The sequence below is a fragment of the Erithacus rubecula genome (genome assembly GCF_903797595.1).
Source record: "Erithacus rubecula genome assembly, chromosome: 14".
Lineage (NCBI taxonomy): Eukaryota > Metazoa > Chordata > Aves > Passeriformes > Muscicapidae > Erithacus > Erithacus rubecula.
In genome coordinates, this window is record NC_136666.1 from 3,531,914 (window position 1) to 3,549,877 (window position 17,964).

The 17,964-nt window shown below is 44.5% G+C and overlaps 2 protein-coding genes across 3 annotated transcripts in view; one reads left to right on the top strand and one right to left on the bottom strand.

The window, feature by feature from the left end:
* MAP2K1 (mitogen-activated protein kinase kinase 1) overlaps positions 1–6,307 on the bottom strand; it is a 32,396-nt gene extending 26,089 nt beyond the window's left edge. The window contains exon 1 of one of the 2 annotated variants that reach the window (XR_013775812.1): positions 5,974–6,307. Coding sequence is in view for 1 of the 2 variants with exons in the window: in XM_079317646.1 (XP_079173772.1) it covers positions 5,974–6,053 (80 nt within the window). In the remaining variant the exon portion in view is untranslated. The remainder of the gene's footprint in view (positions 1–5,973) is intronic. The other variant, XM_079317646.1, reaches the window with a different exon arrangement.
* Positions 6,308–12,039: 5,732 nt separating this feature from the next.
* On the top strand, positions 12,040–17,664 carry TIPIN (TIMELESS interacting protein). Its single transcript, XM_079318195.1, has 8 exons — positions 12,040–12,251; positions 12,593–12,750; positions 13,155–13,248; positions 13,460–13,535; positions 14,750–14,872; positions 15,428–15,491; positions 16,656–16,850; positions 17,147–17,664. Exons 2-8 carry the CDS (start codon positions 12,618–12,620, stop codon positions 17,296–17,298), a joined length of 837 nt encoding a protein of 278 aa, XP_079174321.1. The 5' UTR covers positions 12,040–12,251; positions 12,593–12,617; the 3' UTR covers positions 17,299–17,664.
* Positions 17,665–17,964: the final 300 nt, after the last annotated feature.

The following is a 17,964-nucleotide window of genomic DNA, read 5'->3' on the forward strand; positions in this document are numbered from 1 at the left end:
GGTTTATCCTCACCCTCTCAATCCCTTTTTTGGCTGTGAGATAACACTGGAAGGTCTTGCAGGTGATTTGTTCCTCTTGAGACAGAGACCTGGGACTACCCAAATCAAATATGTGCTACTCAGGAACTGCTGCAATTTCTGAATTCCAGCACCTCCCTGTGCTCTGTCACTTGACCTTGCCAAGGCAGGAGGTGCTGGTCTCATTCTTTCCCAAGCCACTCACTCCCAAGTAACCCATTAATAAATTAACTAAAAATACTGCATGTAACCCAAGTAACGCATTAATAAATTAACTAAAAACACTGCATGTTTTCAGTGGGATTATCTTCCTGGCTAAGCTGACCCTGTGGCTAGCCCAGTGCTGGTGGACAGAGCTCTGAAAACTCCTCAGGGTTCCTCTGGTGGGTGCTGAGTTCTCAGCCAGACACAGGCACAGGCAGGAGAGGAGAGACTTGTGCAGAAGGAGCAGGATCTTGCACAAGCTGTGTTGTGAAATCACACCTCAGTGACTGTCTGCAGACTCAGGGTAAAGGACAAGAAAAGCAGCTGGATCCATCAGCACAGCTGCACTTCCTTCACCACTTATCTTCCTCACATTTCCTCAGCAATGTTTATTTTTACACCCAGTTTTTAACTCTCCTAAACCAATTTAAGCTTATGGGAGAAAAAGACATCTCACACAAAATAAAGTATTCCTCCATTACCATCATTATGTTTAAATCTGACTGTCAGAACATAACAAGACAGTATTAAATATCTTAAAATCTTTCCTACACCCATAATTGTCAACAAAAAGCTGCCCACAGCCAGCAAGAGCTGCACAGGTCAATGTGCCCCTTGCATTAATTTCTGTGCTAGTGGTGTACACTTAGTCATAATTCTTTTCAGCACAAGTCCGTGAGGTGCTGCAGGCTCTGACTTTTCATTATTTTATTATAACAGATCACATGCTCTATTAGTGTGCTTAAGTAACATTAAAATGGTATTTCTAATTCAGTGAAGGACTATGCCAGATTCAAACACATTAAAAGAGAAAGTTGTGCATGAGTATATTTTAATTTAAAATGCACTCTTTCATATCACATGTATTTGGAAGCTTGATTAATCCTTCATTAGTAGGGGATTAAAGAAAAATTTCTCTCCTTTTTTTTCTTGCCTTTTTTTTTTTTTTAATTTTTTTTTTTTTATATATTTACAAGCTTGCAGTAGTTCTACATGCATATTGAATGCAACTACAATCCAACCAGATCAGTCATAAAATTCCAGGGTCTAATCTTCCAGAACACTGCACACAGGCAAAAAAAAAAAGCTCCCCTGAAGCCCAAGGAACTCCAAAGGAAAAAAAAAACCCACAAATAAAAAATCCCCCCTGAAGCAAAGGCAGAAATGACTCTGCAAGCATGAAAGTGAAGAACTCTGTGAAAATCTTCCTTTCCTTTTATCTAATCTCACATCTAATAAAACTGATAAAAAAACCTACTGCAAGAAGGACAAATCCTCTTGGAACAGGCTCCACAGTAGAAACTCAAAAGCTCAAAAACCCAAAGCCCCACAACCCCATCCCTGGGATGGGACACAGCCTGCCCTTCTATTCCTCAAAAACCCAAACTGAAGCTCACTTGAGAAAGATACTGAAAAAGGAAGCACAATAAGAATGCAAATTTTTACTTTGAAAATTGTAATATATTTTGAAGTGCAAACCATTCTGCACCATCCCCACATTTTTCTTTGCCAAGCAAACAGAGGGAGTTGCACCAGCCATTCAGGAACTTCCTTAAATGCAATTTAACCAGAATAAACAGCAGCAACAAGAAAGGGCTGATTAATTAGTACTCAAACTATGACTGGAATTCGCAGTCACCCATTTTTACAAAATTACTCTCTGGCTTAAACAGTTCTAAGGCACAGACTCACTACAATTAAGGCTCTAAAAGGAGAAAACACCAAAAAGCAACATTGTGCCTGATGACTTGGTTCTACTCACAGTTTGCTTTTAAAAAAGAAATACAGTTCCTAAGGTGGTAAAGACCTATGAGCAGCATGTTAAATCCCTCTCAAGGGCCCATTTCTTTTCAGCGCATCAGAGAAGATGCAAATTCTGTTGTCTACTCTTTTTTTGCTCTCATTTTTTATCTAATTAAACACAAATCTCCTATTGTAGCTGATACTTTACATCTGAGATTTGCAGAGGTCACAGCTCAGGCTTGATTTGGAAGACACCAGTTGTTGCTAAAACACATACACAGTTATATTTTGAAAAGAAAAAAAAAAACCACTTCAATCCCATCGTGTCAAAGCTCACAAATTCATTGGCACTCAGTTTTTAAAAATAATTGTTTTCATTTTTGTATTTAATCAAATCTCAGGCACTTCTGGAAGGTTTATGTTTTAACACCAGATGTGAGAAACTTGTTTGGATTTACTGAGACAAGGTAAAAACGAGTAGTTAGTTTGACTCTTCTCTCTGACTTTTTTTTATTTTTTTATTTTAAAGATGAAATTAAAGAACTTCATGAAGTACCTTTCTTTTCATGTGAACCAAAAACTTATTCTGTTTGTTGCATTATCGTAAAACCTAATTTTTTTTTTCCTACTTCATGTTCTGAGGCTGGGTTGGCTTTAGAGAAACAAAAATTGGGTGAAAACTGTCAGATATTCAAAGCAACAGGGAGTCAAAAGTTTGAAAGGAATGTAAATCCATAAATTGGAGATTTGTTCTTGTTTCTTTTGGCTATTAAGACACTAAACTACCGCAGAACGTTCAGTCTGAACAGTTTTCCTTCCATTAATTTTCATTCAGGTTTGCTCGGTTTTTTTCCCTTTCTCTGCAGAAGCTTTGCACAATTATATCTGTGCAGCTCCAAAAAATGAAATTAAATCTACAGCTGGGCAGTGTCATGTTGGTTTCAGCCTGAGGAGCTGAGGCAGCTCCCAGCAGCAGAAAGGTTCAGCCCTTGCCCTGCAACCGCGACTCTGCGGGAAGTGTCAAAAACAGAAGTGAAGCTCAGGGCACAGGAAAACCTTTCATGAAATTGTCTCTATTGTCAGAGCCAGGGATTGGGAAGGCGCTTGAGAAAAATTCCTACAGGATGTTGTGGTTAAGTAATTGCTACGAGTAACAAAATCTGCTGTTGGAGAGAAACATTGTGAAATTTTCATTTGAGTATTTGGGATACATGTATTTAAATTCTAAGTGCACTTACTCCTCTTTATACTACTTTGCCAGGAAAAATAAAAAAGGGGTAAAAAAGAGAAAAAGAAAGGGAAAAAGAGAAAATAATCTTGCATATGAGACCCAGGCCTCCTGTATAACTCTCTTAAAGCCCCACACCATGTGCGGGAAGCTTTCCCTTGCTCCAGTCAATGAGCTCCCATCACCAAATAAGGATGAAGACAGAGGACAGGACACAAATGCAAAGCAGGACATCCTGAATCATCCAGCCCCTTCTTTCATTTCCTCCCTTTCTGCCAGGAAGTCACGGTGTCAGAAGTGCTCATTCCTAAAAGCATTAATGAAGTTACAGAACCTTCCCCTGTGACAGGGAGAAAGTCTCGGGATTCCAGTGCTCAGTCTCAGTTCCCCATGGCCCGTGCACATCCGCTTGGGCTGGTGCCAAAATCGCCTCGGGGCCTAAATAACTTCCTTCCTTCTGGATGATGGGTCCTTCACGCACTCACAGACAGGAATTTCATCGCCTCGCTCGGAATCTTCCTTTCTGCTTTGCCAAGTCACCGGAGCTCCTCCCGCGCCTGGCGCTCGCTCTCTGGAGAGCAGGGAGGCACTTGCAGAAGGACAGGTTTGTGTATGTAACGAGGGACTGGAGCCTCACAGAGCCAAAATTCCATGAGAGCAGGCTCGGGGCTCTAGCAAGTGTTAATATGGCAGTGCAGGGATGCACGGCATACTTGGAACGCCTGGCAATGCACGACAGCCTCACAAACACCTGACTGAGGAACAGTGACCAAAGGGGGAAAAAACCCAGAGCAGGAGAGGCGAGGAAAATAAACAACCTTACAGATTAAGGAAATGAAAAACAAAACTGCTTTCAAATCAATTCCAAAAACACTTCCAAGTTCTGATGCAAATGTTCTTTGCTGTTTGAAATCTTTCACAATGAGGGCTTAAAATTAGCAGGAAGAGGGGATATTTCCATGATTAATTAATCCTGGCTGTATATAGGACAACTGGTTGCTGAACTTACTTTCACTAAGCTACTTCTTTTAAAAATACTGGACACCTTTAAGCCTGGCAAAAGCTGGGTATAAGGTCCTGTGTGATGCAGTCAGAAGTCTGGGGGACACACAACAAACCCCAGCCAAATCAACACACAGAGCAGAAAATGAAGCAAGGCAGTTCATCAGTGCAGAAAAGACTCAGCACCCCCAGGAGTCTCCAAAGGCTTCCAACAAGTAAATGAGTACCATACATGTAAAAGCAATTTAAAATTAATGATACTTCTTGAGGGAAGAGATACGATATCGAGTATATTGGGAGCGAGGTGATTTACATCAGGTACTACAAGCAGCAAGTGACTGGTGTATCAGATTTATTCTGTAGAACGAGACTAAAATGCAAAGAGATCCCTGAAGACTAAATCAACATATTCCCAACTGCCTTGAGAAAATCGACTGGAAAATGCTACCCAAGCAAATATAAAAACACAGTATTTTCCCCCCTGTCAATCCAGAACAAAAGCTTTGTAATAGTCAAATCATAATGCTTAGATACAATCAGTAACTCCTGCCAAAGAACAGTTTTTAAACAGCTCATCGCTCAGTTAATCATCAAAAGAGTTTGCTAGAAATGTCACAGCTGGAGCTGCTAGATGCTAAATTTTTTTATTTTTCAGGAGGTATTTGCTTGGTTTCGGGGTTACATCTCTTTTGCGGTTGATTTGGTTTTGGTTGTTTGATTTTTTTTTTTTTTTTTTAAGATGTTTGAGTGGTTAAAGGAGACCTGAGCCTGTGTGAAAACGTGGCACTGGGTGAATACAGAGCACTTTAAAGCCCGAGACTCGCACATGTCGCTGCAAGGCTGCCTCACATCCTCTGTGTCACCGTGGTACAGCAGCTCAGTTTTCATCTCCCAGGAGGACCGAACTGACCATACAGGGGCAGGAATCTGCCCCTCCAAGACACACCTTTGTTTCAAGGCTCACTGAAGGGCTAGCCCGACACACATTGTCTAAAAATCAAGGTGTGAACACTGATCCGTGAACCTCAAATGAAAACCTTCTGTAGCATTTCATCACTTCGAGGTGCTGGTGTGGTGTCTGCCTGACCAAGGCCACCCTGCCCACCCACATCCGTGAGAAACGTGCAACAGAGGCTTCATCAGCAACATGCAGCCATCCAATATTCAGTGTTTTTTTCCCCAGAAGTGTCCCCGTGATTAGCTCAGCCCTTCCCACATTTACAGTGTCATGTTTGTGTTGCACACAGAGGAGCTCCGAAGCTGTTCCTCCACACACGCTCCCTGCCGTACCCAGCACAACATGTCAATTAGTGAAAAACAGATTTGCTCAAACTAACGATTGTTTGGGTTAAAGCCAAGGACGAGGCAAAACAAAACAAAACACCTTCACTACAAATCTGCGGGTTCCAGTATAAATTCTCCCACACACACGTTTATGAAATATGCCATCGGAAACGTGTAATTTGACATTACTAGATAATTATATAAGCTAAGCACCCAGCAGACACCATTACGAACTGGGAGAAAGGAGTTATACAAGTTTCCCATTTTTTCACCAGGTTTTCTTTTCCCCTCGCGGATGTGACAGAAGTTTGCTTATCGCCGAAGGCGGCGTCCCCTTACTCGGCGGAGGAGACTCCGATACCGCCCAGCCCGGGGTGCCCGGGGTGCCGCCCGCGGTGCCGGGCCGGGTGCGGGGCAGGACGGGCTGGGGAGCACCGCACCCGCGGACAGCGCCCGGCCCGGGCCGGCCCGCACCCGCCACCGCCCGCACTCACTCTGCAGAGCTGGTCCCGTTCACCGCGGATCCATCCGGAGCGGGGTTCAGCTGAATCGGCCCGGGCTTCTTCTTCGGCATCTTCGCCCGCACACGGCGCTCAGGAGAGCGGACGGAGCGGCCGCGGCCCCACTTCGGACAGGTCCGAGGGACTTCCTGCGGCGCGGCAAACTCGGCGGGGAGCTCCCCTGCGCGGCGGTGCCCCCGCGGGCTGAGGGGAACTGTCCGTGGAGCTGCCGGACCCCGCTCCGAGCGCTCCGAGCTCCGGCGGGCACTGCCCGGGATCGGGATGTGCCCGGCCGGGACCGCGCCGGCGCGCGCCGCCCGCACCCGCCGCGCGCATGCGCAGGGACCGCGCGCACGCGCACGGCGGGGAGCGAGGCCGCGGGGCAGCGCTGCCCTCAGAGCGCTACTGCCCGCCCTCGGAGCGCCGCTGCCCCGCGCTCAGGGGCCACAGCGACAATAAATCCTTCCCTGTCAGCGTGGGGAGGGTCTGGCACAGAGCAGTTGTGGTTGCCCCATCCCTGCGAGTGTCTAAGGCCAGGTTGGACGAGGCTTGGAACACCCTGGGACAGTGGAAGGTGTCCCTGCCCATGGCAGGGCGTGGAATGGGATGGGCTTTGAGGTCCTTTCCAACCCAACTTATTTTGTGATGACTTAAACAGAACCTTGCTTTAGCACCAACTTTCTTCCACAAATCGATAAAGGATAGGTTTTTTTCAAGTCTGCCACTAAAGGACGTGCGAGCTGCAGTACTGTAAGCGGTGGGAGCGGAGGGGTCCCAGAGGAGAAGCAAGGCAGAGGCAGGACCGTGGTGCCCGGGGAGAGCTGGGCTGGGCCTGGGCAGCTGGGACAGCGCGGGGAAATCAGGCCAGGCCTGGGGGGCTGTCACCAGCCAGGCCTGGCTCAGGGGCTGTCACCAGCCAGGCCTGGGGGGCTGTCACCAGCCAGGCCTGGGGGGCTGTCACCAGCCAGGCCTGGCTCAGGGGCTGTCACCAGCCAGGCCTGGCTCAGGGGCCACCGAGGCGCGTCACCCCTCGGGTAGCACCACTGCGTGTGTCCCTGCTCCGCTGGGCTCTGCTGGGGGAACAAAATTGCTTTGAGAGCAATTCATAACCTTGCTGTGGTCAGTAGAACGTGTTCTTCCATACCAACTCTCTCTCCACGATGGAGAGTTGAAATGTAAAAATTCCGTTGTTTAGCTGTGGATCTTGTGGAGGGTGGAGGGGCGGGATATGGAATATTAAAGCACCTGGTGACCCTGTTTTTATAACCAAGCCAATCTGGACACACGTGTGCAGTTAGCTATGCAGTTAACTATGACACATACACTAATCATATGATAAGATTAAGGAAATGAAAAGGAGTTCCGTGCATTTCACTTCAATGAACAGAGTGGCACTACACCCTGCTGCTGAGATCTGTGAAGAACTTTACTAAAGTTTGCGTTGCTTTATACGACTGATTTCTCATTGTGTGAACCCAGCAGAACTCCACTGCAAACTCCTTTAAGGGCTGTAGGAGTTACACAGTGAGAAGGGCTTGTGGGTTTCTTCTGATTCCTGACACAGCTGAGAAATTCTTTCCATTGCTGCTGTACATTTCTGTACCACACAGTGCTCCACCTGTCAACAAACTCGACACACTGAGCACAAAACGCTGCAGTTACTCATAATTTGGCTTAAGTGGTAAATGAAACCTCACAGACACTTTGAGCCAAGAAATGAAATAGCACCGACGAACTCAACACCAAGGTGGAGGTAAATGCTTGGTACTGGTAAAAGAGTAAAAAACCAGTTTCTTTGGCACTTCTATTTTTTTCTGAGAATCCCAAATTATCTTTTTCATATACAAACATGTGAATACACTACCTGAATGAATAACATCTTTCCAGCAGTGGACAGCTTTTATACTCCAATGAGTTGATTCAGACACAAAAAGAAGTGCAGAGTTAATTCCATAACAAAATTTCTACTGTGAATACTTTGGATAAAGAACCAGCCTGAATTCTGTATGATTTAAATTGTTGTGGTTTGCAAAAGTACAATTATATTTTAATCAAAGTAATCATTAATGATTTTATAGAAACTGAAATGATGAACAAAGTTCCCCATATATAATGCAAAAATGCTGAGAGTTCCTATCTTCTTATCCATTTCTTAAGTAAAAAAAAAAAACAATTAATTTTTTATTTTCACAGCTTTGCCATGAAAGACACATTCCCTTCATCCAATTCCAGATATTAAGGGACAGCTCCCTCCTCTGGAAACCTCTATCCTTGCACTGAGAACACTGGACTGTGCAATTACTGATTTCATCAATCTCTTTAAAAATCCCTTTGACCAAAGCACAAAACCCAAAAATATTTTGGATTGACTGCATCTAGAAATAAAATCACGGGCAAATGGATTGATGCCACTGCAGAAATAATTTCTGTATTGTTGTCTATAAAACAAACAGGTTTAACTTAAGGGCATTTGTTACTAAAAATTCAGTACATTTCCCCAACCAAAACAAAACACGTTTTGGAAATTTGAATATTCTCCATGGAAAGAACTGTGTTTTGCTTTACAAACAGGTGTTTTTGGAGGTGAATCACAGAGGAAAAGATGAAGAAAAAATAAAGGTACTGTAATTTCAGTGAGAGGCTTCTGAGCGGGAAGACTTTCTGATTTATTGATTTCACCACTGCTTGGAAAGATAGAAATAATTTGTCTCTGTAAATAGAAGTGGAACAAAGAAGCTTGTCTTCATTACCACTTTTCCCCCCTTATAGAAACCGAAATTTTGCCTAATTTCTTGCATGAAAGGAAAACCACAATTACTGTATAGATCAATTGCTTCTAAATTAAGTCAGCTTTTCAAACTCGATTGCCACATAGAGCTGCACATTTTACTGCCAAAATGTGTACACACACTTCTGTTTGCAAGATTTAATACTTCTTAATCTATTTAGTGGTTAGTAAAGCAAGTTAGGGAAATAATTGGTCCCATAAAGCAATGGAATTTAAGAAGTCTGGTTCGAATTTGAATAAAATTGGCCAAGAGGATCAAAAATTATTTGAAGGGAGCTGACAGCCTGATGGAGATCACAACCTGCCTTGCACCTTATTTTCCTCAAGAAACAGAGATTTAAAAGAGCACTGTGGATCACAGCACAATTTTAATGCTTTGTGATGTCCTAAAAGCTTAGAAAATAACATTTAAGTTGGCTGCATAACATCAAACTTAGATTAGATCAGCAAGGTATAAATGTAAATAAGTATAAATCACAAATAACTGAAATTTGCTTAATCCTTAAGATGTGAATTCCCACTAATACAGCTACAATGGGAGCAGTTGTGCTGAGGGTTTATGGCATGAACAGCTTTGCCAACATAATATTTGAAGGTTTTTTTGCTGAGCAAATTCTGCTCCCTTAGGAATAAACCCCTTCAAGTGTGGAAGCAGGCAATTATCCATTTGACAGATTTGCTTTGCTGTATATTGCATGTAACAAAGCAGGAAATGAGACTGAAATATAAAATAAGGTGGTAATTTTCTGCAGTTTTTTCTAATGAAATTACAGTAATCAAACAGAAACAAGCAGTAATATTTCCTTTTCACCTAAACGAGAAACCAGAAGTGTTTTCTAGAATAGAGGCAACCTGTGGGGGGTTTTTTGTTTGTTTTTTCCTGACTTATTATTTTAGCAGCATGTGGCTGGTTATTCATTTCCTGAGGAAAAACCAATAATCAATGCCTGCCAGCATTTGCTTTTTATTTAATTAGGAACATAGGACTGGAAAGAAACACTTAGGTCATCAAGTCCAGTTTCTAATTAAACACTCTTCAAAAATATTGATTAATCAAAATTGCATAAATGTGGTGGGTTTTATAACCCTGTGTCCTCTGCAGAGACTGTAAGTGATCTCCTGCTATTTTATTTGTTAGGATTTTTCAGCACAAAGAGTGACTATTATTTTCAAAGCAAAGAGCTCATCATGTAGATATTTGATTTTCACTAATTTTATATGACAATTATAATATTTTGTGCTGGAAATTAGCAGTGCTTGATCTATGATTGTTATTAAATCTCTGTGTTAATTTTCATACTTCAGCTGCCTCAATTGATTATAGAAATTTACCATATCTAAAAAGATAAGATAAATTGATTCAGCGCTAAAAAAATCCATTAGTGTGTTCTGCTAATATTTAATACATTCTTGACTATAAAAGATGCTGCAGCAATTGGGAATGCACATTTTAAGCATTAACTGTTAAAATAATTTTAACCAGAAAGTAACTGCAATTGATTTTGTCGTACTAGAAGGAATACATTAAATTACCAGAAACATTGTATGTCAAACTTGAATTTATAGAGAAATAAGAGAAAACCAATTCCTTTAATGGATTAATATTTTACATTAATTTATGTAGTTTTGTTTAAACAAGGAGACTATAATTTAAGTCAGATACACTTCTATGGATTGAGCTGTAAAAATATGAGAACAATTTACAGCTCCAGCTGCATTGGAGACAGGAGCCTGGAGCCTCTCCTGTTGTCCCTGCAGCCCAAATCCTTTCATGGCATTTTCTGTGCACAGCTGCCAAACCTCTGAGGAAGGCTCGGCATATTTATTGCAGCTGGACAACTGCAAACTGTTCAGTTTTAAATTCCCAGAAGGTTCTGTCTGGAGAAAAGCTCGGGATCGCTCGCTGTCCTGCTCCTTTCCTTTGAGACAGGGTGGGAATCCCTGACCTGGACTGGGATGGTGTGGGCACAGGAGCAGGGCAGCTGGGGAGGAGCTGCTCGAGTCCTGTGAAGGACATTGGGCGTCTCCAGGGAAGGGAAGGAGCTGGGAAGGGGCTGGAGCAGCTGAGGGGCTCCGCCTGGAGGAAAGGAGCTCAGGGGGAGCCCTGTGGCTCTGCACAACTCCCTGACAGGAGGGGCAGTGAGGGCAGGTCGAGCTCTGCTCCCAGGGAACAGGGACAGGATGAGGACAGTCCTAGGCTGCACCAGGGAGGCTCAGGTTGGACACCAGCAGGAATTTCCTCACAGGAATGGTGGTCAGGCCTTGGAAAGGGTTGTCCAGGGAGGTTTGGAGTCCCCATCCCTGCAGTCTGAAGAATTCCTGCACGTGACACTCAGTGCTCTGGGCTGGGGACATGGTGGGGATCAGTCCCAGGTTGGACTGGATGGTCTTGGAGGGCTCTTCCAACCTCAGGGATCCTGTGATTCGGTGAAGTGATAGGGGCTCAATGGAGACTATTTTAAATGCCATTCCTGGAGGTGACTCATCGTGGGGCTTTGCAACACTGGATATTTCAAATTAAACACTCATCTCCAGCAGGTTTTCCCTGACAAGGTGACACTACAGGTGACTGGAGGTGCTGGTGGGTGATACACTGGGCATGTCCCAGAAAGCCAAGTGTATCCTGGGCTGATGCACAGGGAGGGCAGCAGGAAAGGGGGAATTCTGCCACTCTGCCCTGCTCAGGTGAGACCCCACCTGCAGAGCTGCCCCAGCCTTGGGGCTCGGCACAGAAAGGGAGGTGACTCCAGGGGAGGCACCAGGATGATCAAGGGGATGGAGCACCTCTCCTATGGGGAAAGGCTGACAGAACTGGGATTGTTCAGCCTGGAGAAGCTTTGGGGTGACCTAACCGTGGCCTTCCAGGTCATGAGGGGACCTTACAGCAAGGATGGAGACTATTTGCAAAGCTCTGAAGAGACAAGGAGGAATGGCTTCAAACTGACAGAGTTGGTTTAGATGGGATACTAGGATGGAATTCCTACTTGTGATGATAGTGCAGCCTTGACACAGGCTGCCCAGAGCAGCTGTTCCATCCCTGGAAGTGTCCAAAGCCAGGTTGAACGAGGTTGGAGAAAGTTGGGATAGTGGAAGGTGTCCCTGACGACAGCAGTGGGAGGTGGAATAGAATGAGATGGTCTGAGATGTCCCTTCTGTCAGGTGTCACTTCTCACGCTGAGCATTCCCGGACCCCACAGCCCTGGGATCGCCACAGGCGCCCCGCCCGCTGCGTTTTGGCGCCAAAACCCCCGAGCCGCGGCGTTCGGGAGCTCGCGAGACTCGCGGCTCTCGCGGGACTCGGCGCGCGCGGGGGCGGCCCGGGCCCCTCAGGCGGGCTCGCGCTCCCTCACGGCCGGAGCCGCCCGGGAAGGCGCTCGGGAGCTGAGCCTGTCCTGGCAGCGGCCGTGCCCAGCCCCGCTCCGGCCCGCGGCTCCGGGATCGCCTTCGCTTGAGGAGCCTGCAACGGGGAATCCTCCTCCGGAGCGCCTTTGGGAGCGGGTGAGCTGTACATTTGGGGAATTGTTTCTCCACCCCCGAAGGCTTTGGTCAGGTACCTGAGTGACACGCGGCTCCAAGGATAAGCACTGTGGCCAGGGATCCGCTTATTTTGGTTAATTCTTGCTGCTCACAAGTAACTTTGAAACCCTCACTCAACAAAGCTGGGTTGTGTCATGCTCCGAATGGTATCTGCTGTTTAATTTGTGTGATGATCTGGTTGGCAGATCTTTTCCTGTAAAAGCTGTAAATATTGTATATAATTGACGTTTGTCTGCTTCTGTGGCAGCCTCGCTGCTTCTCTTTAAATTCATTTGGTGTTTTGTGCAGGAGGGGAAAAGGCTTCTTTGTGGCAATGCTAGATCCTTTGGAGAACAACTTGTTAGATCTTCCTGATTATGAGAACACAGAAGACGAAACATTCCCACCTCTTCCACCTCCTGCCTCTCCAGGAAGAGACGATGCAGAATGGGCTCAGGCTAATGGAGGTGAACACCCAGGACCCCTAAAAATCCCATTTTAATGCTGTGCAATGGAAATCGGTGGTGTTGTGCTTCAGTGCATAAAAATAGGCAGAAAACAAAATGTAAATTTAAATTGTTAATCATGCGATGCTTCCCAGCTTGTGGGAAAAGTTGATTTTTGTCGATTCTGTGAGAATATGTACACAAAGGAATCTTTTTAAAAACTCAAGCTCTTCTGACAAAATGTTGCTACAAATAATTATACAGCAGTGATTTATAGTTGTTCTTTGGCTTTTAGAAGAGACAACAGTGTTAGATGCACTCTCAATGCACTTATTAGAAATCCAAGTAGAAACTTAAAATGTACATAAAATCCTAGATGATGGCAGTTTCTTTTCATACTTAAATGATGCTATTTGCTTCCCCAGATCTAGATGAAAACCAGCAGTCCCAAACAAAGGATTCTGCTGTGACCACACAGAAAGCAGTTAAAAGACCGAGGCCTAGATTAGATGCCCAGAGGTAACTTTATACAGAATATTTATTTGTGTGCTGAGTTTGGTGTGAGTAAAACTCACCAAACTGATGTGAGTTCTTTATAATCAGCAGAAGGAATCCAAGCTTTAGGCTGTTTTAAGTAACATGCGAGTTTTTTTCTTTGTTTGGTTCTTTTTTTACTTGTTAATTGAAAGAAGAAAGTGGGTTTCAAATAATCCCCATTTCCTATTCCCAGGTTAATTTCAGAAAGAGGGCTCCCAGCTCTGAGACACATGTTTGACAACGTGAAATTCAAGGGTAAAGGGCATGAGGTAAGACCTAGTGAGCTTTAGTTTTGTTTCCTGGGAGGTTAATGTAGATTTGGTAGAGTGCTGCCCATCTGATTTGGGGAGAATTGATAGTACTCTGGTTACCCATCTTCCAGCAGTGTCTGAACAAATCCTGATGATCTTTGGAGCTGCAAATTTTAAAACAAACATGAGATGCTTTCACAAAATCCATCTTTTGATCATAAAATTATTTTCCTCAACTCTAAAAATAAAATAGCACTTCTGTGACTCTTGTATTGTCCAAACAAGCCGGGTTTTGAATCTCAAGGTTTTTAAAAAAAGTGTGACATACCACTTGAGCAAAGAGAAAGCAGGACTTTCTCTACAAGTTTTCTTATTGTTTTGGGTGTGCTTAAACATGCAAAGCTTATTTGCCTTTACATGTAATTATAGAGTTGATTGACAGGGGAGGGTCACTCTTTTCTCTCAAGTAACAAACAATAGGAAAAGAGGAAACAGCCTCAAGTTGTGCCAGGGAGGTTTAGATTGGTTATTAGGGAAGATTTCTTCACCAAGAGTGTTGTCCAGCCCTGGGCTTCATGTGCTGTGGAGTCACCATCCCCAGAGGTATTTAAAAGACATTTAGATGTGGCACTTGGGGACACGTTTTAGTGGTGGCCTTTGCAGTGCTGGGGGAGTGGTTGGACTCTGTGATCTCTGGGGACTTTTCCAACCCCAAGGATTCCATGATTCTCCTGGCACACTTGCAAGTACATCTGTGCATCTCTGGTTTACAGAGAGCATCCATGGTGTAAATGCTGTCATTGCCACTGGAGGTACAAAGGAACTGGGCAGTAGTGCCTGAAAGGTGCAAAACCCTTTCCTAGATCAGCTTATTTTGATGTATCTGCATTCTAAACATCAGGATCAATGGCAGCTGTGCCCCTCTGGATTTATTTCAGCCTGGGTTCAGCCCTGGTTGTTTAAGGACAATGCTTCAGGACCTGCAGATGTTTTACAGGATATACAAATGCTCCCCTGCACTTATATCAGTGCTGTTCCCACAGCCTGAGGTTACACTGACTCTGCATTGTGGGAGGAGGAAGGAAAGGTTACACACATTTGTGCTGCTGACATTTTCCAGGCATTGTCCAGCTGCAGGTGCTCCATGCTTTCAGGAATTACTGTCCTGTTTCCCTCTACAGACTCCCTTTTCTGTCAGTTTTAGTAGCTGGGTGTTTTCTTTCCTGCTCTAGGCAGAGGACCTGAAGACACTGATACAACACATGGAGCACTGGGCTCACAGGCTGTTCCCCAAACTGCAGTTTGAGGATTTTATTGACAGAGTGGAGTCTTTGGGAAACAAAAAGGAAGTTCAGGTATGTATTTTTGCCAGTTCCTCTTCATGCTGTTTGGGATAGTGCAAGAGGTAGAGGTTTAGGGGGTTAGTTATGCAGCAGCAGAAGACTTAGGTTGTGCATACTACTCTGAAGTATATTGTTATTAAATTCTCTAAATTTGGAACTCTGTCTGCTATTTATGTTTATATTTAGATACAACCTTTCTTTTTTGAAATAAGCCAGAGAATTGGCTTCAGCATTTTCAGGACATCTTGAACCACAGCAAATTGGTTAAGAGTGCTGGAACTGGTTGAGGATTTTGGGATTTGTTTGGTTGATGTTTAGTGTTTGAACCTGCAAAAGAAGACTGATAAAGAATTCAGCTTCTCCTGGCTGGGTGATAGATGAAGGACAGGGAAGATGATCCACAGCATTGAAGGTCTGTGTGTCAAATGAACATGAAGTAAAAGGAGTATAACAGTATCACAGTAATAAAGTGTAAAATGAAATTGCTGTGGTTTTCCCATCCTCCCAAAGTTGAACATAAAAACTTGGTACAGATGAATTACCAGAGTTTTAATCTCCCACCTGCAGACCTGCCTCAAGCGGATTAGACTTGATCTTCCTATTTTACATGAAGACTACAAAAATAACGAAGGTATATTCTCTGCTTTTTGTTCAGTATGTTAGTGCTTGAGATTATTTACTTCCCTTCCTACTGACTCGCTGTGAATGATCATGATGGGCTTTTCTAGTGTAGAAGAAATTGTTGAAAGGTCTCTGCTTTAAAGCCAGGCTTCTGTGAGTCTTAGGATGACAAAACTGAACTTGTACTTGCACACGTGTGTAAAAATAAATAAAATAGTGTTGTCTGCTGAAAGGACATGAAAAATGCGTATGAACCAGCATCGTTAGAAATATTCTTCAAAAAAACCCTTATAACTGCAACTATTGAGCACACAGGTTTGTATTGCACTCTCACATGAGTGCAACAACTCTTATCTATTAAAGCAGGAATCAGAAACTCATCCTGATTATTCTCTGAGGAGTTGCAGTGTATTTGTGGTGTGGTGCCTTTCACAGGCAGAGTGCTGGAAGCTCTGTTGTGTCTGTCAGGGCTGGCACAGTGCTGGGAGAATTCTTCCTGCCAGGATCAAAACCCAGCACTTACTGAGGATATGAGTCGGGAGTCTCTTCCAGTCAGAAATTAGACATAAACAGTTTTTTTAATTAAAGAGGAAGTAGAGTTCCCATGGTAGTTTGAAAGAAACTTCAGCAACTGAAAGGATGGAATTTCACTGTCATTCCTAAGGACCTGTGCAGGGCTTTGCCTTTCTACTAGAGAGCATTATCTACCCATTGTCCCATTTATCTCCATGTGACCCTCGGCCTGCAGCCCAGGCAGTGCTTGGGAATGGTGTGTGGTGGATGAGTTCATGAGTGGTAGCACTGGCCTGAGCTTTGGGGTCCCTTGGGGCCGTTGGTGACACGTGGCTGCCTTCACTGCCGCTGCATTGTGAGAAGTGCACTGCAGCCAGAGGCAGGCACGGACAGCAACACCAGTGGTTCCTGCCGACAGGGTCTGCAGAGTGATCAGATGTTCTGTGCGATGGTTCCACACACTGAGCTTTGAATGTGCTGAGCTGCTCTGTGACTGAGGGCACTGCTGCAGCCTTCAGGGGAAAAACTGGGGTAGGCATCTCACAGGGGTGAAATAAAAACTCAGCATGAGGTGTTGTATTAACAACCCAACCTTTTAGTCAGCTATGGGTTTTAAATGTTGATTCTGCCCCTCTTCCCCCTGTTCTGCCTCCTTTTTAAGCAGAAGGGGAAAGCAATGGGCTGGATGCAGCTGCTGAAGATGCACATTCCCACGCTGGCAGTGCAGAAGACCTGAATCCCCTGCCTGGAGCCAGCCTGACGGAGGAGCAGCAGGAGCGGATGAAGAAGAACCGGCAGCTGGCCCTGGAGCGGAGGCAGGCGCGGCTGCAGGGCCTCAGCCAGTCCCAGCCCCCGGGTAAGGACCCCAGTTTCTGTGGTGACAGTGAGGTAGCAGGGCCTGAGCTGCTGGGTCATGGCTCTGATGGCTTTCATAGTAAGTGCTGGGATGTGCAACTCTCACATTTCAACAGTTTTCCTGTAGTCAAACTCACTGGTGCTTGTACCAAACTGTGATGGCTCTGTCTCTGGTGAAATGCAACTCAGCCTCTTCTCTCTGAGCTGCCTTTGCCACAGACTGGGATTATGGTAATGGAAACGTAAGTTAAAGACGGCAACAGTGTCTGCTCATGGTTTTCTTTTTTTTGTCAACAGAGCTCCCCAGTAGTTACTCAGAAGAGGACTTTGACAGCCCAGTTGCTCAGGATCCCACTGACTTTACTGAAGACACTCAGGTTCCTGCAGCCAAGGATGCTCCCACAGAAGATGGAGATGATGAATTGGAATGTGCCAGGGAAGAGCAGTAACTTCACACTGTGAATGCCTTTCTTGACTAAAAGACCCCCCTTCTTTAAGTACTGTCATTCTACTGAAATGTTGCTGCCTCTTGGCACTCAAGAAGCCTTAGGGAAATGCTCCCCATGGTGTCACTGAAGGACAGAACTCTTCCCTGAAAGCTGCAGAGGAGTAGCTCCATACACCAGGAAACAGAACAAAGTTCTTCAGCTGCACTGGAGCAACCTTTTCCACCTCCCAAAACGTTTTTTAGGAAATGTTTATGAGCTTTTGGACCTACTTTGAATACAGTTTATAATTTATGTTAAACTGAATTAACTGGGATGTTGACTGATTAAGTTGCTATTAAAGCTGTGTTGTTTGGGGGTTTTTTAACATGTCTTTTAACAGGGGTGCTGGATTTTTTTTAAGTGCTTATTCTATTTATTTATATATATTTTGTTTTTCATATAAAATGGAAGCTGTTAAGTATCAGAAGTAAAACCTGAAATTCTTGTATGAGGCTGTTACAAGGCCAGGGCTCCCACACTTCTCCATCCTTTGGGTCAGACATCTCTCCCCATACAAGCAGCTCCCTTCAAGGAACGAGACCTTCCTGCTCCTGCTCTCTGCTTCATCCTCTTCTTAGAGTCTTGGCTTTCTTACACAACAGCTTTTCCCTTTTGTAGAATGAAATG